Source organism: Vulpes vulpes, chromosome 1 (assembly GCF_048418805.1).
Source record: "Vulpes vulpes isolate BD-2025 chromosome 1, VulVul3, whole genome shotgun sequence".
In the NCBI taxonomy this organism is placed as follows: domain Eukaryota; kingdom Metazoa; phylum Chordata; class Mammalia; order Carnivora; family Canidae; genus Vulpes; species Vulpes vulpes.
Genome location: NC_132780.1, coordinates 197,308,157 through 197,331,477, shown reverse-complemented (window position 1 = coordinate 197,331,477; position 23,321 = coordinate 197,308,157). Strand labels below are relative to the sequence as shown.

Here is a 23,321-nt window from a genome sequence, read left to right as displayed (position 1 = left end):
ATTAGCGCCTAAAAAAATCCAAAAGAGCATCTGACGTGACTTTCTATTTACAGAAGGGCGTGTGGGATGCATTCACGACACCCTGCTGGGCCCTCCGACGTGTGGACGGGCCCAACAAGCAAGTGCTGAAGGGAGTGGGCAGCCCTGATATTTATCTGCGGGTAACTGCACCCACCGGGGGACTCAGAAGGGAATTCCAGAACCTTCTTTTGATAAGGCCTCCAAGCCAGCAGATCTGCTGCCGCCAGAACTAAAAATAGTTGGATGTGGTTGGGAGTCGGAAGGTGTGGGGGCCCCGTCCGCCTTCACTGGCCTGACGTCCTTGCCATTGAACCTGTTGGCCTCCCTACGGTGTGCGGTGTGCGGTGTGCGGTGTGCGTGGGGATCGGGGCGAGGCAGGTGGGAGGCCAGGGGGGAGATACGGAAGGTGCAAGTATTTGGCGAGTGCCCGGCCTCAGTGTCAGGAGAGGAGCGTGCGGGCCCACTCAAGACGCTCGGGCTGAGGCTGGCTGTGGTGGGCCACTGTCCCCGAGGGGAGTCCTCCACGCTCTGGGCCTCGATAGCCCGGGGGTGGCCTGTTGGTGAGGGGATGATCCCCTTCGTGCTCCTGCCTCCTCCCGTGCTGTCCTCTCCTTGCCCGGGCGCTCTGTCCTCCGGGAGGACAGGCTAGGCCCGGGTGGCAGCCACAGATGTCAACAGCTATTCTCGGCAAACGGGAGGTTACCCAGGCCACAGGATAAATAAACGTGGTTACTTCTCCTCTTTAAAAATAGTTGTTCTGTTCCTCTCATTGAGACTCCGAAAGACAGTACAGCTGAACCGTCTATCCTGAGCCTGACTGTATGGCGGGCTGCGTTAACGCTTGGCTTCCACTGCTTCGTTTACTCTCCATCGTCTCAGTGACAGAGGTCCCGCTGACCCATTTTCCATGACAGGCGAGGCATCTGACGTCCACGGAGACCGTCTGTGTGCCAAGCTCCCAGAACCGTAAACAGACCTATGATCTTTTTTTAAAGATTTTATTTTGTTTATTCATGAGAGACACAGAGGGAGAGAGACACAGGCAGAGGGAGAAGCAGGCTCCACGCAGGGAGCCCGATGCAGGACTCGATCCCGGGACCCCAGGATCATGCCTTGAGCCAAAGGCAGATGCTCAACCCCTGCGCCACCCAGGTGCCCCCGACCCACGGTCTTCTGTATTATACTGTTTGGCCTCAAAAATCATAGTATCTGCAAAAAAGAAGATGAGGAGGAGGAATGGGAAGTGCATATTTAATCAACAATCAGAAGTTCACGGGTCTTGGACAAATAGACTCCCACCACCACCATTCAGGCCTTTCTTGGAACCTGACCGGGGCCTTGTGGGCAGAGAGAGAAGCAGCCCAAGGTCACATACAAAGTGTGTGATTGATTGACAGTTAGTGAGGAGCAGGACACAATCTTTCAGAAAACAAGTGGGCGGAGTCAGAATATGATGCTCATGTTATTGCTATTATTAGTATTTGATTAACGTTACTTAACGTTTTTAAAAGCAAGAATGGGACAGGATAATCGAACATCATCTGTTCCTCTTGGACTCTAGCCATCTTGCCTCCCAGTATCAGTCTCTGCGAGAACCAACCAACCAGATTTGTAAGTACTTCCAGTTAATTTAGTGGGTTATCCAGTTTACGGGGCAGATGCTCATAGTTAGCTTACTGGTGCGTTGCAATGTTATTTTTATGCCTTAAAATGAAAAACGTTACAAATCCCTGGGGATATACGAGAACCGTTCACTTCTACCAGCTTTGGCACTTTTGTCTCACGCCGTCTCATTGTTCAACAGCAATGGCCTTAGCATCAGATAGGAGCACTTTTGCTACCTCCCCATTCCCAAAGGTATGTGATGATACTCGTCTCCTGGGGTGACAGCAGGGACAAGATTCAATGAGATAATTTATGCAAACTTTTTGGCACATAGAAAGTACTCAAAAAAAAAAAAAAAGAGAGGGACACCTGGGTGGCTCAGCGGTTTGGAGCTTGTCTTCAGCCCAGGGCTGATCCTGGGGTCCCAAAATCGAGTCCTACGTCAGGCTCCCTGCATGGAGCCTGCTTGTCTCCCTCTGCCTGTGTCTCTGCCCCTTTCTCTGTATCTCTCATGAATAAATAAATAAAATCTTAAAAAAGAAAAAAAAAAGGGAATGCCATCTCCCCTACTCGGAATCTGTGTCCTTAATTTCAGGGGTTTAAGCGTGGTGTAGATGTGAAAGACAGTTTGGGGATCAGCGATGACCCCATGCAAACATGCGCTTAGCTTTCTACCAGCTGTGTGAGGTCGGGCAAATGCCTTCCTCTCTTGGAATCTTTTTTTTTTGTGTGTGTGTGAAATGAAAATAATAGCCCTACTTTACAGGAATGCTGTGAGGCTTACAAATAACATATGCAAAGTAGGTGACATGCAGTAGGTGCGAAATAAATGAGCGTTTGTTTTTTCCTTAGCTACAGTAACTTCTGTCCTATAAAACAGGGCTAAAGATTAGGGTTGATGCAAGTGCTTTATTGCGTGATCCTGGATCATTTCAAACATCTAGAGACTCACTTGGGTGTCATTTCACGGTGGCTCCATCTAATCCTAAGCCGTGTTGGGGTCTTGTGGGAATGTTTAAAGCCCCATTATGAAGCCAAGGGGAGCAAAGGTACCTCTCAGCCCCCGGGACCACTGACCCATCCGCAGGGGCGCCCAGGAGAGGCCACAGGACTCCCGCCGAGCAGCGGGCAGGCGCCAGGCTGGGGCTGTAGGCTGCCGGGCCCTTACACTGCGGCCTTGTCCCGGGCCCCTTACAAAGCGCCTCTTTAGGGTGGAAACAAGATGTTCTTTGTAAATAAAAGTTCATGCATTTGCGTAATGAAGTCATTCTCCAGCGCTGCAGTGGAAGACGCTCTTCCCCCAGCCCCCCGCGTGGGGACTGTCAGGAAGGAGACGCGCGCCCCAAGGTGCCCCAAGGGTGCGTGGGCGCTGGGAAGCCTCGCCGGTGGGTGCCGTCGCCCTGAGCCGTCCCAGGGGCGCTGCCCACCCCGGCTCCCGCCCCAGGAATCCCCTTCTCGCCCCCCGGCCTGCAGACCAGCTGCAAACGAGGGGGCCCGGCCCGGGCGCACGTGCACATCCCCAGGCCAGGGCCCGGGCACCCGACCCCACAAGTGAGCGCCGCGAGGGAGCACAGGCAGACGCCCAGGGTCCCCTGGGGGCCCTCGGGGGGTCCGGGCGCGAGGGGAGGGGGCGCCAGGCGGGGCGCGCGGGCCGGGCTGGAGGGTGAGCGGGAGCCGAGCGCAGGGGCGCGGGAGGCGGGCGGGGCCGCGCGGCCTGGGAGGCGCCCCCCTGCGTCCGTCCGTCCGTCCGTCCGGCCCGCGGCGGAGAGAGCGCGGGACGGCAGCGAGAGGCAGAGGCGACCGGAGGGGGAGGGGAAGGGAGGGAGGGGAGGGAAGGGGAGGGAGGGAGAAGGGGGAGGGGGAGGGGGGGGAGGGAGAAGGGGCAGGCCCTCCCGCGGCCCCGCTCACTCGCGCTCTGCGACCAGGGGGCTCGTCGGGGCGCGGCGGGGCCGGCAGGGGAGGGAGCCGCGGGCGCCGACGGGGACGAGCGGCGCCGGGGTCCGCGGGGACAGTCCGCGGGGAGATGGCCCCGAGCTCCGCGCGCCGCGCCCGCCTCCCGCTCTGGCTCCTCTGGGCCGCCGCCTGCGCCGCCGCCGGGGACCGCGATGCCCGCCCCCCGGACGCCGCTCCCAGCCCTGCGCGCGGCCCGCACCGCCCGCCCGCCGCCAGCCAGCCCCGCGGGGCTCCCGGGACGCCGCCGCCCGCCGCCCAGGTAGGGCGCCCCCGCCCCCGCCCCCGCCCCCGCGCCCCTGCCCCTGCTCCCTGCGCCCCTGCGCCCCTGCCCCTGCGCCCCCGCCTCTGCGCCCCCACCCCTTACCCTGCCCCCTGCCCCTTCCCCTGCCCCTTCCCCTGCCCCCTGCGCCCCTTCCCCTGCGCCCCCGCCCCTTCCCCTGCTCCCTGCGCCCCTGCCCCTGCCCCTGCCTCCTGCGCCCCTTCCCCTTCCCCCTGCGCCCCTGCCCCTTCCCCTGCTCCCCTTCCCCTGCCCCATGCGCCCCCGCCCCTTCCCCTGCTGACTGCGCCCCTTCCACTGCGCCCCTGCCCCTGCCCCCTGCACCCTTCCCCTTCCCCTGCGCCCCTGCGCTCCTGCCCCAGCGCCCCCGCCCCTTCCCCTGCCCCCTGCGCCCCCGCCTCTGCGCCCCCACCCCTGCCCCTGCCCCTTCCCTGCCCACTGAGCCCCTTCCCCTGCGCCCCCGCCCCTTCCCCTGCTCCCTTCGCCCCCGCCCCTTCCCCTGCGCCCCTGCGCTCCTGCCGCCGCCACCTGCGCCCCCCGCCCCCGGGTCAGCCCAGAAACTCGGCGGGAAGAGCTCGCGTAGCCGCCGCGGGGCTCGACGTCGCGGGCGGGCTGAGGCTGGGAGCGCGGCCCGAGCGGTGGCGGAGGCGCAGTCCCGCCGCGCACCGTCCTGGGGCCGCAGCCGCACCTCCCGCCCCTCACCCCCCCCCCCCCCCCCCGCCGCCCTGAGCGCGCGCCCCGTGCCTGGTCCCTGCTCCCCTGGGCCGTGGGGCGGCGGCGCGACACCGGGCACCAGCGCTTTAGGGAGAATCAGAGAGGAGGCTCCGGGCAACGGGGCCGGGGAGCGAGCGGAGGGGGGGGACCTGCCGCGGGGGACGGGGTGATGGGGAACACGGGGGACGGGGTGATGGGGGACCTGCCTCGGGGGATGGGGTGATGGGGGACCTGCCGCGGGGGACGGGGTCCTGGGAGACCTGCCGCGGGGGACGGGGGTGATGGGGAACACGGGGGACGGGGTGATGGGGAACACCTGCCGCAGGGAACAGGGGTGATGGGGGACCTGCCTCGGGGGATGGGGTCCTGGGGGACCTGCCGCGGGGACGGGGTGATGGGGGACCTGCCGCGGGGGACGGGGGTGATGGGGAACACCTGCCGCAGGGAACAGGCGTGATGGGGGACCTGCCTCGGGGGATGGGGTCCTGGGGGACCTGCCGCGGGGACGGGGTGGGGGGGACCTGCCGGGAGGCCGCAGAGCGGACACCTTAGTAGCCGAGAGCCACTACAGTACAGAAGCAGAAAGTGGGGAACGGAGCACATCCCCAAAGTTCAGGGTGTGCTCTGCTGACACGTGCCGGCAGAGAGCTGCTGTGTGAACACCTGACAAGAGCTTTTATGTTGAAAGGTGCCCAAGTGTAGAAACGGGTGAAGGAGGATGAATCCACACTAAGTGATTTCAGTCTCCAGAGCCAAGAGGGGCAAGAGCATGTCCAGTGCGTGGGAGATGCTAACTAGGAGAAAAATGAAGTCACCTAAGTTCGTGGGAAAGGAAGGAGCAATTGACCTAACACCCCCCCACACACACACGCACACACACGCACACAGGCTGTAGCTATGGTTATGTCAACCACAGAACCCAAACAGTTATGTGGATTGACACCATTTCTAACAGAACCCGAGTCTGCATTATTGCTATTGATCCTCCTAATCGCTGGTGTAACTGTAGTTCGTGATTATTGCTGCCAAGTAAGGTGCATGAAGATGGTCCTTCTCCAGGAGTGAGCCCCATGCACACTGCTCCCCCCCAAAAAAGAGGGAGGGTGGGTAGCCCCAGAGCATACCAGCCTCCTGTCGCCGCCCAAAGAGTAACTCTGTGTGGAAGAGACGGGCATGGCTTCTGCTCAGCCACGTACTGCCCAGATATGGGGACAGGCCAGGCCAGGAGAGACACGCATCGCTTCTCCACAGGCTTGGAATTAAGCCCCTGGGAAGCATTATTTCCACCTGTTGCTTTTAGAATGGGACGTCTCAGAATGAAACGCTTGAGGGTCGCTTGCCAGATAAAATACAAGACATCTCATTGAATCTGAATTTCAGATAGCAACAAGTAGATTTTTTCATGTCTCATATATTGCATGGGATGTATTTACAGTAGAAAATTATTTGTTTATTTGAAATTCAGATTTCCCTAGGCATTCTGCACTTTTACCTGCTGTGATTTTTTTTTAAAGATTTTATGTGTTTATTCATGAGAGACAGAGAGAGGCAGAGACACAAGCAGAGGGAGAAGCAGGGTCCATGCAGGGAGCCCGACATGGGACTCGATCCTGGGTCTCCAGGATCCCAGCCCGGGCTGAAGGGGGCACTAAACCACTGAGCCACCCGGGCTACCCCTTACCTGCTGTTTTAAAGAGATGGGCACATGTAACTTTTTATAACTCATCCCACAAAAAGTAAGAAAATAATTCTCTGATTTCCCAGGAAGCTTACATTTATTGCTGAGACCGTGATTTCTTAGATGCTCATATGCTCGATGAAAGACTAGGAAGGCAGCACAGCGGTGTTTTGGATGGCAGGCTTTGCATTCTGATGGTCCCAAGCTCAAGTTTCAACTTACCTGCTCCCTCACCTTAGGCAAATTACTGATGCCCGAATTACAGAGGAAGAAACTGAGGCTTAGAGTAAGTTTTGGTGCCTACTTCATGCTTCTTACAGTTACTGTCACGAAATTTTTAAAAATTTACAGAAATTAGATAAAATATACAGAAAAAAATGCTTAACACAGTACCTGATATAGCATAAAATTCTTTATACGTTCTAAGTCTTAAATATAAAGTCTTAAGTCTAAAATATGCAGATGATTGGATTAAAAGAAATCCTAATTTGGGAATACTTCTCAGAACGTTATTTATATGGTGCTATCTTACTTAATATTGCTGTATCTCTGTTTGTCTCTATCTTTCCAACCAGAAAGAATGTTCTACAGTGAGTTAAATTTGTAATACTGTCAGAGTCTAATAGGTTCAGAATGTCAGTTGAGGCTTTGGGTTTAGGGAAACAGAAAGAAGCTATTAGTCATTCCAGAAGGGTCAAAGTATATGATGTAGAAAGGGTGGGATTGGGGTAATTACGTTCCCACTGCATAGTTTCACATAATACCTCCAGCTAGCCTCGGTCCCACGGCGATCCCAGTGCCCCGCCATTCAGCTTTCCCATGCTCCTTACAGCCAGTAAGGAGACCATAAACCAAATACATTCTGGAAATGTAATAACTTAGTAGAACCACTCTACTGAATTGGCTCGGGAGATTGTATTTACATCTAGAGACAGAGACAAAGAGTCCACGGACACGTAGGACTCAGTATTCATGGGAGGTTCCAGATGTGGATGGAGGGACGTTCTAAATATACATTCGTTTTCTTTGACTTGGATTTATGTGAATGGTTATTCCTCGATTTTCCTTCAATGTGAAGAAAGAAAAACACTAAGGCCAGCATGGAGCAGTGGGAGGTGCTTGGCCGATGGCCCTCCAAAGGCTCTCCCAAGCTCCTTGGCAGCAAGGTCTGTGCCCTCCCCACCCCTAGGTCCTTAGCCCTGCACACGGACCCCGGTCTTGGGCACACGGTGGTGCTCAGTGTGAGTTAGCAGATCAAAGACACTGAATGCACACTGAATAAAAGGGTGAGGAGCACTGGCTGACCCAGAAAGAAGGCCCCTCCTTTCCTTCTCCAACAAGGCCAAACTTCTCCCGGGATGCAAAGAGTTTGAAAAGAGGATCACCCACGGGTTCCTCTGTGCTAATTGGTAGGGTTTTCCCACCTTCTGCTTTTTTACAATCTCCTGAGTCCATTATTGCTGAGTTTATAGGGAAAGCAATGGTTCTTAGTAGGAGTGGTGGGCAAAGGGGAGACTCGGTACTTGCAAAAAAGTATATTCACTGTTCTAGTATTTTACATTCAAGAAAAGAAAGCCTTGGGACACCTGGTGGCTCAGTGGTTGAGCGTCTGCCTTCTGCTCAGGGTGTCATCCTGGGGTCCTGGGATCAAGTCCCACATCGGGCTCCCTGCTGGGAGCCTGCTTCTCCCTCTGCCTGTGTCTCTGCCCCCCCCCCCCGTCTCTGTCTCTGTCTCTGTCTCTGTCTCTGTCTCTGTCTCTGTGTGTCTCTCATGAATAAATACATAAAATCTTAAAAATAAAAAAAAAGAAAAGAAAAGAAAGCAAGCTTTGATTTTATCATCCACACTCTAGCAAGTCAAAAGTCCTCTTAAGTAATGTGGATATTTGAAAGAACTGGAAGGGGGTACAGGGATGGAGACAGGAACAGTCCCCAAGGAGAGGGTATCAGAATGTCCTTGGCAGAAATGACAGTCTTATCTGTCACAGAGCAGCAGGCACGAATAAGGTCAAGAATACAAGGCTAGAGGTTGACACCGTGTGGCTGGTAAGAAGCCCCCACACAGAGAGTCGGGAGGGTCGGGGGGCTCTGCAGGAGGGGTAGGTGGGAGGTGGGCCGTGTCACTGCCTTTGGGAGGTGATGGAGAAATTAAGGGAAATAAATGACAATATTGAGCAAATTTTTCTCGGAGGGGAAAACAGGAATTTACCTCCTGATAACCTGACTGGGCTTTGCAGCTGCTGCTGCTGCTGTTGTTGTTGTTAGCTTCCCTCTAAGAACATCGATGTCCCATGACCCGCACGTGCAGAGGTACCCCACACGGAGCAAACTTGCTTGCTTGCTCTAAAAAAAAAAAAAAAGAAAAAAGGCAAAGCATGATGAACCAGACTAATTCTCAGTGACTTTCCCTCTAGACGATATTTAATTGTTGCTGCGTGGTCCCGTGCTCCCAAATACCTGGTGCCCTGCCTCTAAAGGATCGCAGGATGTCTATTAACAGGCAGCTTAGATCTCTTTCGCTGTCTGGGTGCCTTTTCCCTCTCTCGGGCCCTTACTTTGCAAACGGCCCCGTGGAGTCACGTTGAGTCACTGGCCCCCTGGGCCTGGGCCTTCCTTCTGGACTGCTGTTCAGTGGCGCGGTCAGGTAAGGAGCCCTCTGCGTGCAGCCGCTCTTTCCTTCCCTTAGTATCATGCAACAGGCAGGTCAGGAGCCTCACCGTGGATGGAGCAATAAGTAGGCACCAGGAAGGACAGAAAGAGGCAGAGTCACATCCCTGCCCTCAGGGAGTCAGCAATCTCAGGAAGGAAAATACGTGCACAGCCAGTCTAGACAGCAGAGTGAATTAGTATTCGGTGAGTGTGGCTGCCAGCTAAGGGCCGGGGGGTAAAATGGGAAAGGAGAACTCTTGAGCCAGGTCAGTGGGACACAATCACCTACTCACCAAATACCAAACAAGATTCCTGGGAAACATTATTTTAGAAGGACTAAACCCAGTAGTGGCAGCACGGCCGTGGCAGGTGCACATGCTAGTCTAAGCCTTCTCCGTGCATTAATTTTTTATCCCTCCCGACACCCCAGTGGGACTTGTATAGTTACGATCTTATTTTGCAAACATGAGGCACAGAACACTCGCCCAGGTACGCTGTGGGTAGGGGGCACAGCGAGGAAGTAATTCAACTCTGCGGGAGTATCTGGGGAGAGTGGTTGGGTACAGGAGCTGTCTGTAAGCATAATCGCCGTCAAAGTTTGGGCAATTTCTTAAAATAAGGCATATAAAATGCCATTCAAAGACTGTTTGTGCAATGCTTGCTCGATGAGCAGCATAAGTTGCATAAAACTTCAGGATTACCGAAGAATTGAGCTCACATCCTTTTCCTGACCGGTCTAATAGCTACCTTTTAAAGTACTCACATCGGAAAGACAAAAATCACCACTTACCGATTTCTACTATGTCCCATGAAACTCCATGCATTATCTTTTTTAATACTCAGTAGTGAAATTCATACCCATTTCATAGATGATGAAATTAAGGTCTGGAGATGGTAAGTACCTTGCCCAAGGTTTCCAAATTCCATTCTCTTGCCAGCATATCACTGGGTGTCCGTGATAGATTTTTTTTTTGAACTCTAGCGTTTTCTTGCATCCCATTTTCCTTTTATAAGCATATCGTAGTATGTTTTCCTCTCCATGACGCGGTGGTCCACAGTAGGAGCTCTTGATTTAGATTAATAGCTAAAGAATTCAGAACAGCACCACCTAGAGGAATATGTGGCCTATCTTACAGAATTTAATATAAAATTGCCGGAATATAAAGAATTCCATGTGCTACATAGTTCCATAGCTCTCTGATTTAACCCCAAGTTTTTTGGTTGTGGTAAGATACTCGTGACATAAAATTTTCTATTTTAACCATTTTTAAGTGGCATTAGGTACATTCACCCTGTTATGCAGCCGCCGCCACCCTCCGTCTCCAAAACTTTTTCATCTTCCCAAACTGAAACTCGGTACCCACTAAACAATAAGCCCCCCTTACCCGCTTCCCCAGAAGGAGGTAATCATTCCACTGGCAAACATCACTCCACTCGCTGTTTCTATGACTATTACTACGTGGAACCTACAGTATCTGTTCTTTTGTGCCTGACTTACTTCGTTCACCATAATGTCTTCAAAGTTCATCCATGGTGGAACATGACGTCTGAATCTCATTACTTTTTAAGGCTGAATAGTATTCTGTTGTACGTAATACATGACAGCTTGTCTCCCCATTCATCTGTTGATGGACGTTTGGGTCGTTTCTAGCTTTTAGCTGCTATGACTGGTGTCGCTGTGTATGTTGGCATAGACATACCTGTCTTGAGTTTCCGCTTTCCATTCTTTGGAGTCCATCCCCAGAAGTGGAAATGTCGATTGTGTGGTGCAGAAAAAAATTTTAGAATTGGGATTCTTGTAGAGGCCAAGCAAAAAATACCTGGGCAGTGAAAGGAATACATTCTGCGAGTGGGAAGGCCAAGGAATAGGGGAAGGGTTGTCTCTTCCAGAGAGGCAGGTCTTCTGGTTTTTTTAAGAGAAAACAGAATCTGAGTTCTTAAGTAAAATTGCTGACTCGTTTTTTTTTTTTTTTTTAATACCCTGTGGGAGATACATCTGAAGGCCCGATTCAGCCCAAGGGCTGTTTATGTACAGTCTCTGCTTAACCACATTCAAAATTCACCTTTCGTCGGAGGTACAGTGTGGGCTTCCAGCCCGACAGATGTGCTGTGAATTCAGCTCCCCTACTTTCTTGCTGTTTGACTTTAAACAAATCAGTTCATCCTTCAGAGTTTCAGTTTGTTTGGTTGTAGAATGAATAATAATGTATTTGCCTTGCAAGATCGTTGGGAAACACTATATATAAACTGCCTGACACAGTCCCTCTCTCTTCTGTACCTCCCTCCTCTCCCCTTTTCTTCCACTGTTTTTATTTATCTGTAGTTTAAGATTTATCCGTCTATTTTTATCTGCATTTTTACTTATTCTGGAAATTTGATTACTTCCAACTTTTCCTTACAAATTAGCCGATTATCCAACATTTGGAGAAGAAGGAGATTATAGTTTAAATATTATAATCATTGTATCCCTAATGATTCTTTATTTTTTAAATTTAATTTTTTAATTTAATTTTTTAAATTTTTAAAAATTTTATTTATGTATTTATTTGAGAGAGAGAGAGAGCGAGAGAGCGCTTGCGCTTGTGCACCTGGAGCGTAGGGGCAGAGGGAGACGTGGACTTTCCGCTGAGCAGGGAGCCATGCAGGGCTCCATCCCGGACCCTGAGATCATGACCCGAGCCTGAGCTGAAGGCAGACACTTAACTGACTGAGCCATCCAGGCGGCCCCCTAATGATTCTTTAACCATAGGCTTTCCTCAGTGATGACAGGATGACCTGAGCAGTAAGGGGAAATGAAGGAGTTTTCCTAAATCCCCAAAAAAGCTTAACAAAAACCCCAATATCTTCAATACAACAAAGACTATAACCTTTTTTTTTCTTTTGCAATTAAATTCTCAAATCTTACTTGTCATAGTTTTTTGGAATATGTAATGCCCAAAACACGCCTCTCATTTTGGGGTTTTCCTTGCTTCAAGTGACCATATAAATATAATGATGGCCAGACATTGGATTGATTAGAAACCATTAAGATCAGACATTAGCAGGACATTATTGAGTTCCAGAAGTGGGCATTTCCAAACAATTCCTTATTTGTTTTCTGAAACCAGTAAATCTGCTTGTTCATTGAGATGTAGTGACCACAGAGAAGGATATTTAAATATCTACTCCAGCATTTGCCAAAGAGAAGCATTCTTTTTTCAACTGTTTTCTTTTTTGCTCCTAATGTGGTAAAGTCAAATTCTGGGAAATGGCTTACTAAAGGGAAGCTTAGCCACAGATGTTTGTAATTCCAACTTAAGTTTCCCATCAAAGTCTTAATGAAATTCAGCTGCCAGCAGTTCGGCTCTGCATCTGAGTCTTTTTATCATGAGAAACTAGGGGAAAACAGCATTCCGAGGCCGAACGGTAGTGGGAAAATGTCCATAGTCAAGCCCAAATCCGCTGCATAAAGAAAAAAAAAAAAAAGAAACACATAAAGAAATGAATTCTGTTTCTAAAAAAAAGAGGAAAGAGAGAGGGGTTGGTCAGACGTCCTTTGAGTAATATGCAATATGACCCTCTACACTTCCAGGACTTTCTAAGCTTGTGTGTTCTGTCCTGGAAGGAGCTGGGGGTCCAGTGTCTACCTCCCTGGAGTGGGATACCTACATTTATGGCTCCGTGAGCAGGACGAGATGCACAGGCCTCACGCCAGCAGCAGCTGCACCAGCACGCGGCCCCGCAGACACACCAGTATCCGTGCGGTGTGTACTGCTGCTCCGAGGACCCTCGGGTGCACTGCGGACTGGGCGCGTTCCCATTTATTTAGAAATCGTGCCCTCTGCGAGGTGAAGTGCCAGGACTGCTTTAGAGGAAGTTAGGGAGTCCAGAGAGCAGAGCGGTCTTCACCAAGCCCCCTCGGAGCTGCCTGTGACCCGCAGTGATGTTGTCCGTGTACAAAGCCAGTTGCAACGCGGCCTACGGTCTGTAAACCAGGTGTCGGCCCCAAGGGATGTATAATACAATCATCAGCAGAGGGCGGGGGAAGTGCCCAGGGAGCTTCATGTTGCGGGGTACCAGGGTGGTGGAACCACCTAGAATGACAGCCAGAACCAGAGCTCAGATTCAGAATCTCGGGCTTAACGCTGTGGCCAGACTCTTCCTCCGCAGTGGAGGTGTTCACGATGCCTTTCAGGCTTCAAGGCCACACAGTGTGCCCCCCCCATCCCCCGAGGATCAGTGGTACAATCTGACAGGCCAGGGGCGCCCTAAGTGTAACCTCTCTTCCTGCTGATCTGCCTGGAGCAGCAGGGTGATTTCTGTCATCTGTGATGCGGCCAGTGCCCGGGTCACAGGTGAGGTGCTAAGTGTATGCGACCTGGGGACTGAACAGAGCCTGAATGCCTGGAGATGAGCCAGCACGTGCGGTGCAGGAATATCTGCCTCGGTCTATTGTCCCCTTGGGACTGTGCGTCGCGATCAACGCCAGGAGACACCCTGGAATTCCGTGTACGGGGGGCAAGCCCTGAAGGCCCTATTGCAGCACAGAATTCAGCATAAAGGAGGCCTGTGTCGATGCAGAGCCGGACGGCGCTTACTGTTGCACGTACGACCCTATTGCACCTTGCGGGGTGAACCGTAAGATCAAAAGGATCGTAGGACCTTAGATCTAGAGAGACTTTAGAGATTCAATCCTCCCATTTTGTAGGGAAGGAAACTGAGTCTCGGGGTGGGAGGCGGTTGAGGACGCAAAGCTCATTGGTTAGCGCCAGTGCCAGGAGCTGTGTCTTCTGACTTCCGGCCTCATACTCTTTCAGGCTGTCCCAACGGACTCCTCATACACACCGTAAGATGCACACACATCTTTAGGACAAAAGCTGCTTGCTCCTCACTTTCCCCTCTACCGTTTCCATCTACCCTGGAGTTGGATGATCCATAGGAGAATCCTGTGGAATCCAGCAGAGTGGGCCAAGCACCGGAGCGCGAGAGTCTGGAACCAGCTCTCCTGGTTCTTGGCGGTGCCACCGACAACCAGACCACCTCGCCTTGACCAGTTATAGGAACCTGGGCAAGTCCCTTCACCTCCTGGGTCCTCGGTTTCTAACCGTTTAGGAAGAATAAAGCAAAATAAGCAAAAAATAAATAAATAGATAAAAAACAAGGTTACTTCTAGCAATGCAGTTCTAGAATTGTCTAACAAACACATCGAACGTGATGCTACTTGAAAGGAAGCTGGCCTAAGGAACAGAATCGGTGCGAGGCCCCGCCGCGGTCCTAGTTAGAACCCCACGACCCAGGGGCCTGGAGCCTGAGGGAAGGGGGGGTCCTGATGTGCGCGTGGGCCGGGGAGGCTCTGGTGGCCGATGTCCCTGCTCCCTAGCAACTGCGGGGCTGAGTCGGAGGGTGGCGGCAGGATAGGGCCTGCGTGTCCCGGGGGGGACATACCAAGGGGGCTTCTCAGCAGTGGCTGCAGACACGTATGCGTGTGCCCTGAACGTCAGGTTACAGCCTGGCTCCCGCGCGCTGCCACCTGTGCTCCCCAGACCCCTCGGGGTGACCCTAAGCTGCAGCTCTAGAGTCACTGGGGGGGGGGGGAACGTTGAGGCACACAGAGAGCCCCAAAGGGACGGCCTGTGTCCTTGCCCCTCATCAAGGTTAAGGGACACGTGCTGGTGGCCAGCAAGGGGAATATACTTTCTACTCGGTTCAAAAGGAAGGGGAAGCCAGTGTCGGGTTATTGATTCGTTATAAACACCAACTGAGGGCAGCTTGGGGGGCTCGGAGGTTAGGCGCGGCCTGCAGCCCAGGGCATGGCCCCGGGGTCCAGAGATCTCCCTGCATGGAGGCTGCTTCTCCCTCTGCCTGTGTCTCTGCCTCTCTCTCTGGGTCTCTCATGAATAAATAAATAAATAATCTTTAAATAAATAAAAAAAACCAATCAACTGAAACTGCTGCATTCCTGTGATCACCGTCACCGAGACCTCGTGGTAAGGTGAAGAGGAAGCCCAGCTTGATAACCCGCTCCAGATTGGGCAAAACACAATCTTTGGAAGCAACAAAATTTTTTTTAAAGATTTTATTTATTTATTCATGAGCGCAGCAGGGAGGCAGCAGGGCCTGGAGGCGGGCTCTGGAGGTGCAGGCCCGCAGCACACCCCCCCCCCCCCCCCCACGGTCTCTCCAACCAGCAGTGCTTGAATTTTAATGGACTAACAGGACATTGAGAATCCAGAAAAGGAAGCTTTGTTCTCGAAAGTCCGGGGAGGCCTAAGCTAGAGAGCCGAGCTCCTGCTCAGGTACTGGCCTCTGGCCTGCCCACCGCCCCCACAGTAAAACTCAAGTTCAAGGCCAAGGGCTGCTGCAAGGCTCGTGGGGGAGCTGAACCCGCGGCCCGCACACCCGAGGGGCTCAGGAAGGGGTTTTTAGGACGTGAACCGGTAGGGAAGGCGGCCTAGTCCCCCCTGCTTCCCTGCACCCCGCCCGGAGACAGGACCCCTGCAGATCCTGTGACCTCAAGGGAAGGGGGGAGCGGGCAACAGTTTGCTGGTGGCCCCTGCCTCAGAAGAGGGTGTTGCTCAGACTCTTCAGGAAATCGAGGAACCGTCCTGTTTCCCTCGCTGCCCAGGGAGCCTTTCTAATTCCCGAGCATGGGTCTGGGGGGGGAAGCGGGGTCCTGCCTGAGGCTGAAGGCCCGAGCGGTGATGTTCAGAGATTTGGGGGGAGCTCGTTCTGCAGAAGGAAAACTGCCGAGGTGACCCCCCAGCTGGTGCTTTACCACGGGGCCAGGCCTGCAGGGACGAGCCCCGGGCTGTGGTCGTGCCTGCCCCACGAGGCTGGGGCCTCTGCATTCCCCCGCCCCGACACCCCATCTCCGGGCTGTGCCCCGGCCCTGACGGGGGGGCTGTTTTATAGCAGCCTGGAGCCCCTCCTAGGCAGCCAGCAGGCTGATCGCAGGCCTCCTTTTAGCTTTAACTCCTGGGCATTTGATGCGCGCCTGCGGCGTCCCGGGCCTGGTTGTGGGCGCTGCGTGTGTGCTCCTGGTTCACGGGTCCCTCATAGTGGCGAGGAAGGCACCGCCGTTAGTACCATTTCACAGACAAGGAAACTGAGTCACGAAGAAGTCGAGTAACTCATCCAAGATCACAGCTTAGAATCTTAGCTTCAGGCTCATAGTCTTTGTCCTGTAACGACCCTCTCACATCCGTGTTTCTAAATCCCCAAGTGGCTGACAGGAGCTCCACTAACAGGGGTCCCCAGGATCACCCAGAAATGCCAGGGAGGTCTTAGTTGATGAGTCTGTAAAGAATGTTTGAATTACTGGTATGTTTATATTTTGGCTTTTTTTTTTCTGGTACTTTTGTTTTGTTTTGTTTTGTTTTTTTGTTTTTTGTTTCTTAGTCAGAGAGTAAACCTCTTTGTCAGCTCAGTAGCAATGAGAGGTTCTTCTTTGGACACAAGAGGAATAAAAATTGACATAATTTCTGAACGTGCGTTTTCGTGTTTCTCCAGCTACGCTAAGCATTAACCATTTCAGTGGGATCCTGAGTTTACTTTGCCAACCTATGACAAAAAGAACTCGGTAGAAGGATAAGGCAAGAAAATCAAAATGTGGTAAAGCGAGACCTTAGAGGGAATGATTAGACCCAGTATGTCAATCTTGGGAAGACCAGGCGAAGGTTTAGAAACAGTTTATCTCCTAAAATTTTTCTTTGTGAACGGCAATAGAAAAAGGGAGTTCAGCGACAGAAAGGATTGAAGTCAGACGCAGAAGAAACGTAGGCTATTAACTCCTTTTCTAGAAAACAGTATGTCTGAAAAAAGAGAGTTATTCATTCAGCACAAAAGAACTAAGAGCCACGTGCGGAGAAGCACCACCAAGGCTCTGATGGGTCAGCCTGGAACCGACCAGGTGGTCTCTGTCCTCCTGGACCCGGGGAAGAGCTGCAGTGGTGGTCACGGGAAGGTCACTGCTACCCTGGGAGAGGGGAATGTATTACAGTAGCGGCCCCCCAAATCTTCATGCTCAAGAAGCTCTACTACGTCTCCTATTCCTCTAGCCTCATGTTTCGGAATATATTGCCTATTGCATTAGTTTGCTGGGGCTCCCACAACAAAATGCCATGGGCTGGGAGCAGACAGGACAGGAATTCATTTCCTCCCAGTCCTGGAGGCTAGAAGTGCAAGATCAAGGGGCCGTCAGGGTTGGCATGGTGAAGCCTCTCTTCCTAACTCACAAATGACCATCTTCCCTCTGGGTCCTCACGTGTCCTTTATTCTGAGAGTGGGCGGAGAGGGAGAGAGCTCTCTAGTGTCCCTTCCTCTTGCGTAACGACACCAGCTAACCTTTATTACCTCCTAATGGGCCCTGTCTCCCCATATGGATGGTTCCATTGAGCATTCGAGCTTCAACATAGGACTTTGCGGGAGACCTAATTGAATCCGTAACTCCTACCGGGAGAGGGGTGTTAGGCAATACCTTATTTTTAAGGAGACAAATCAATTAATAAATGCCAAAGAGAGCTTCTGATGAAATCAGGCAATCGGTGTTATCACTTTGCATTACCTTCAGCCAAAAGCAAAACAAACACAAAAATTTCACACTTCGTTTTCATCGTACATTTCTTATGAATGCGTCGCAATTAATTTTAGGTAGACATTTTGAGATATGGAAGTAGGATGCCAGGCCCTCTACTGCCATCCTGTATCCCTTAGGTGTCCAGGGACATTTGATTGACGAGCATCAATATCTTTTACTCTCTTATTTAAAAAAAAAAAAAAAATCCTACTGCTTCAGTGAGTGCCAACATAGGCTGCAAAGCTCAATAAAACACAAAGAGATGAAACAAGTACAGCAGTAGTATAATACAACTGAACTGATACGTTATAAAAACTCTCAGGAGGTTTAGAAGAAACGTTCACTCCTGGTGGGAAGCTCACGGGTGACTTCTTGGGAGAGGTGGCGTTTGAGGTAAATCATTAAGATTGAGAGACACTCAAGGTGAGGGGACAGGATGAGTAAAGACAAAAGACCTGGGTTTCTTCTAGAAAGAGATATAGTCCCAGGTGGTGAGACTAGACAACAGGGAGCCATTGAAGATTTCGGAGTAGAAAAGACTCCGTGAGAGTTGTGCTTCCAGACCAGCCTTAATCTGGGAACGGGCTATTGGATGCATTGGGCAGGGGGCAGCAAGAGAGCCTGGAATCCGAGCGGCCTACGTCATGCACTGGTAGTGACTCGGGAGGGAGGAAGAAAGGCCTGGACTTGAATGGCGGCTGCAGTCTGGAGAGAACAGATGCTGGGATCTTTGCAGAGATTCTATCAAGACGACTTGCTGTATGTTTGGAGAGCAGAGGTGAGGGAGAAGTCAGAGGTGCTGCTGATGTTTGTAAGAAACATGTTACATCATGGGGAAAAAAATCTCTTTGGAGGGTTCTTAACATAAGACCTACTAAGTCAGTGACTTTCGAGCTGAGGCTTTACAGAAATGCCTTGGGCATATTTTGGGGTGAGGGTGGCTGAGCAACAGGAAGTTGGGGCTTCGCTTCCTTCAACCAGAGCATCCTCTTTTTTTATCTGCTTCATAGATGAATCCCACATGCTATTTCACAGCGGGGGGCGGGAGGACCTCCACTCTAATATGTTTGAGAATCATTATGCTGGGGGCTCCCATGTTGATGATATTCTAAATCGTGACAGTTGTCCGAAACGTTACCCCAAATTCTGTTCCAACTGGTTTCTCCTATGCCGTTTGCCAGTGGCGCACACACCTGCCCCAGGACCAGGCCAGGCGGCCGCTTGCACAGAGCCCCCGATGCTCTGAGCACCTCTGTAGCAGTGCCAAACAGGAGCTCGAAATCTCTAAACAATTGGTACTCCTCTGAGAGTTATTTTTATGCTTCCTGTTCCTTGTCTGAAGATATTTTTGGCCCTTTCCTAGGAAATAAGGAAATTCCACTTTTGTCTTGGTTATTACCTGGAGGGTACGGAGGACAACTAACAAAGGAGTTTTGGACTAAAGGATAGGGTGGTAGTGAGTGGACCAGATAACTGATGTCTTTTGATCCGTGCAGGAATGGTCAGATGTTTGCTTGGTTTTAAATTTTTTTAATCCACTTATTCTATCACCATAAACATCATCTTATCCCAAAGCTTATTCTAAACTACAGTTTCTCACCTGCACCTGGAGCTAAAAAGTTGGCTCCTAGTCTTCCTCTTCCCTCCCTCAACACAGTCTTATACCGGTACGTGGTCCTTTATCTCCAAAGCCCAGAATACTTTCCGTGTAAGTGTGATGTCTATGGCAAGGGAGAAGGTAAATGTTAAAAACTGTGCTTTCTCATTACTTTTTCCCTTGAATAAAAGTAGTGACACTTTGGGGCACCTGGGTGATTCAGTCGCTTAAGCTTCTGCCTTCTGCTCGGGTCATGATCTCGGGGTCCTGGGATCCAGTCCTGCGTCAAGGTCCCCGCTCAGTGGGGAATCTGTTTCTCCCGCTCCCTCTGCCCCTCCCCACCCTGTTAGCACTCTCTCTCTCTCAAATACATACATACATATAGTCTTAAAAAATAATGATGCCTTAATCATTTCACAGCGTCATAAAGGCAACCTTCGGCTTGTTTTATTTTGCTTATGACATATATGCAGAACACCGAGGAAGAGCTGATCTTCCAGTGAGTTAGGAAAGCTCCATCTGTCAACCCTTGGCTTGAAGAGTCCTGCTTTTAAAAAGCTATTGATATTGGGGACACCTGACTGGCTCAGTTGGAGGAACGTGTGACTCTTGATTTCCAGGTCATGAGTTTGAGCTTCTTTTACTAGGAAAAATAAACCTAAAAAAAGAAAGAAAGAAAGAAAAAAAAAAAAAACTATCGATATTGGACAAATGTTATTCACAGTTGCCAAATATTGGAATTTCCGATGACTACTAACTCCGTGTGTTAATATTTACAAAGCTCCCATGGTTTACCAGGTGTGCTCCTGCATATTTCCACCTTTGTTTCTTGCAACCACATTATAAACCAGGCAGGCCAGGCATTATGAATCTTATTTGTGGAAACATGGAGATGTCAAATGACTTTTCCAAAGTCTGATAGCGTGTCACCTTAATGAGGCCACAGGAAATTTTATACAATTATGGACTGTTGAGATGGGAAGAGCCTAGGAATCACTGTGTCAGTAATGCCATTAAAAGAGAAGGGAACTGGAGCCAAGGGTTTAGTCACTTCCTCGAGTCCCACAGCAGGCTTCTAGAACGGGGGCCAGAACCAAGTTTCCTGGCCCTCAGAGGAGTCCTCTTGGCCTACATCACAGCATAGATGCCATCACCAGAACAAATAAGAGGGATGAGGAACACCTGATGACCAGTGTGTTGGGACATGAAACAAGCTGGAAGAGACCAAAGTGTATCCATGTTTATTTTCCTGTTATGTCTTATGCCACCATCTATGTTTAGTCCCAAGAAATTTGAGTGCTAAAGTATTAGAGGTTCTCTTAGTCTCTTGATCACTATATTTGCTCCAATTTTTAATTTAATTTATAGCCACATCATTCATACCTTTTCTTTCATTTCAGAGATTTTTGGCGCTGGCCTCATATGGCTATTGACTCCTTAAATCATACTTTTAGCACCTATACTTAGAAAGAAAGCTTTCAAGTACAATCACATCTCAGAATTTCTGCCTAGGATTTCCTGATGGTCATAAAAAATAAACAACGCATCCTGGATCTTAAAAGGAAGAAAGAAAAACAAAAAGAGAGATCTGTTTCAAAGACGAACAATGACCCTTTTGTTTCAAAACCATTGAAGAGCTAATTTTAAAAATTCCCAGACCACATCACGTCTGCCGTTCCCCCTGCACGAGATCATCATTCAGGTTTCCACATGACTTTAAGAAATTCCCCTGTCATGCAGCAGAACAATTGTAACACGAGACACCGATGAGGAACACGAAATGGGGGAGAGCACCAAAGTGGCCTCCCCGGGCGGTCATTCCCCGCTGGGACCGTCCAGTCGGCTCTGTAACCGTTCAGGGTTTCAGCATCTTCACTTTCACTAATACGTGTTTCTGGAATAAAATCTGCCAATGCCCCACAGAGCTATAGTGAAATCTGGGGACTGCCCCATGACTAGCACCTGCTCAGAGGTGCCCTGAATCTAATAATGAGCATTTCAGGGCGTTGGGGCCGCCCCCTGCAGTCAATCTTATAGCTACCGAGAGGGCCAGAAAACCAAGTGTTTCTACCACCATTCTTTTGTTCATCTCACTCTGGGCAAATTTCACCAGATAGCAGAATGAAAAGCCTGAAATAAATACATCCTCTTACTCCAGTTGAATGACGTTCTCTCTATGCATAAAGTATAATCCGAGGCCTGTGGGAGGCAGGCCAGCCCACTGCTGCCCACCCAGTGCTCCATTTCCAAAAGGCGGCCACCGCCATCCCTTGTCCTGTCCCGTGGTCTCTGATGTGAGGGGTCCTCGTACGGTGAGAGCGATACTGCGCTTACGGTGATGCAAATACCTTCGCAAGCTTAAAGGAATAATCTTTATGAGGGAGGTATAATGTTCTTTGTAGAGTATTTAGATTCCTTGGTTTTATTGAAAGGGCTGGATACTTCCTACTCTCAAAGAGTATCTGTGATTACTTTGGCAGATGCAGCACATTTTTCCCGTGACCTGTGTTTTTGGACTCGCAATCTTTCAGAATGTTCAGTGGAAATAAGCTTTTTGGTGGTGGTTTTGTTTTTGTTTTTGTTTGTGCCTGTAGAACATCTTTTCGTCTGCTCTTCCATTTTAATTATTCTCAAAGCTAACTGGTGTGGGACTTTTTTTTTTTAGGTCTAAGACATTATATCTTCATCTCAGATGCTCTAAACTGTGTTTTGATTTTCCTTTGATTACAATCTCTCTCCCCTTTTTCTTAATCTGCTAGCATAAGCTCATATTCAACGAGAAAATTTGTTCTCCTCAAAGTCATGAGTCAGCATGGATTTCCTTCAAGCACAGTTCAAATCATCTAAGAAATTTGCAGACTTCAAAAAGGGAAAAAAAAAACACTGAAACAGTAGTCGAGGCCTTAAATGAAGATAGTTTTCTGCTCTATTTCAGCTGCTCAGAGACTGGGCTATTGACAATAGAGTACTGAAAACCAAATGTACCAGATTCTTGCCTTAATTCTTGACAATTATCGTAGGATCTCACTCATATGTGGAATTTAAGAAACAAAACAGAGGATCATAGGAGAAGGGAAGGAAACATAAAACAAGACAAAATCAGAGAAGGAGACAAACCATAAGAAACTCGTAATCATGCGGAACAAGCCGAGGGTTGCCGGAGGGCAGGGGAGGTGGGTGGGGGACAGGGTAACTGGGTGATGGACGTTAAGGAGGGCACGCGATGTAATGAGCACGGGGTGTTATATAAGACTGATGAATCACTGACCCCTCTCTCTGGAACTAATAATACAATATATGTTAATTGAATTTAAGTAAAATTTTTTAAAAATAAAAAAAAATTATTGATGGGTTCTAAGTAAGTTAAATCAATCTTATAGCTACTGAGAGGGCCAGAAAACCAAGTGTTTCTACCACCATTCTTTTGTTCATCTCACTTTGGGCAAATTTCACCAGATAGCAGAATGAAAAGGCTGAAATAAATATGTATCCTCTATCTATAGTTGAATGACATTCTCTCTATGCATAAAGTATAACCTGAAAACTGTTGTCAATTCCAAACTTCCTAGGTTCAAAGCCACATAAGTGAGCGTCACTTACAGAGTTCTGATGACCACAGAGAATTATTGAGGCTTCTAGGCATACTGACCACTTACTTTGGGGTTTAGGGGAGGCCTCTAATAATAGCATCTCTCTATGATGCTTGGAGAGAGAGAGCAGTACCTCTGTGTGACTACGGCGTAAGCAAGAAGGTGGCTGAGGACGGCGCTTGAGTTTAATCGTGATATTAAACTAACCTTTCCAAAGAAGGTCCCAGAAAGCAGGAAAATAACAGGTCCATCTGGTGCCCTTACCGAGGGAGATTACCAGGAGTGAAGGATGTCCGCGTTGCACAATAAAACGACAGAAAGAACAAAAGTTTGACCCTCTGTACCTTAGTGGGGGATGACTAAGTGCCCTGTGCTTTCCAGGCTTTCAGCTTCAGCTTTCCTTCTAAAAAAAAAAAATCCTCTACACAGCAGTCACCTCCTCTGAAGAACCCTTCTCGATGTATGTCCCTCCTACCCCCACCCCACTCCCATGTGAAAAGTCCTCTCTCCTTCCTCACGCTCTCAGCATCTCTGTACGTCTCCCGTTACATTATGATTCTATGGTAAGTCACTTAAGCCCCCCCTTAAACCCCTGGAGGTCCGCAGTGTCTGTGATTTATCTTCTAATTCCCCAGATCGCCTGGCCAAGTGCCTTCAGCATGAAGTGCTCAAAAAAAAAAAAG

General features: G+C 50.2%; 1 protein-coding gene across 5 annotated transcripts in view; it reads left to right on the top strand.

Annotated features, from left to right (window-relative positions):
* The first annotated feature begins 789 nt into the window (after window positions 1-789).
* LAMA4 (laminin subunit alpha 4) overlaps window positions 790-23,321 on the top strand; it is a 147,244-nt gene continuing 124,712 nt past the window's right edge. For 2 of the 5 annotated variants that reach the window (XM_072739271.1, XM_072739262.1), the window contains exon 1: window positions 3,559-3,838. In XM_072739271.1, coding sequence (XP_072595372.1) covers window positions 3,650-3,838 — 189 coding nt within the window. In that variant the 5' untranslated portion in view covers window positions 3,559-3,649. Of the gene's footprint in view, window positions 1,633-3,556; window positions 3,839-23,321 lie in introns of those variants that run through there. The other 3 variants (XM_072739283.1, XM_072739276.1, XM_072739289.1) reach the window with 3 other exon arrangements.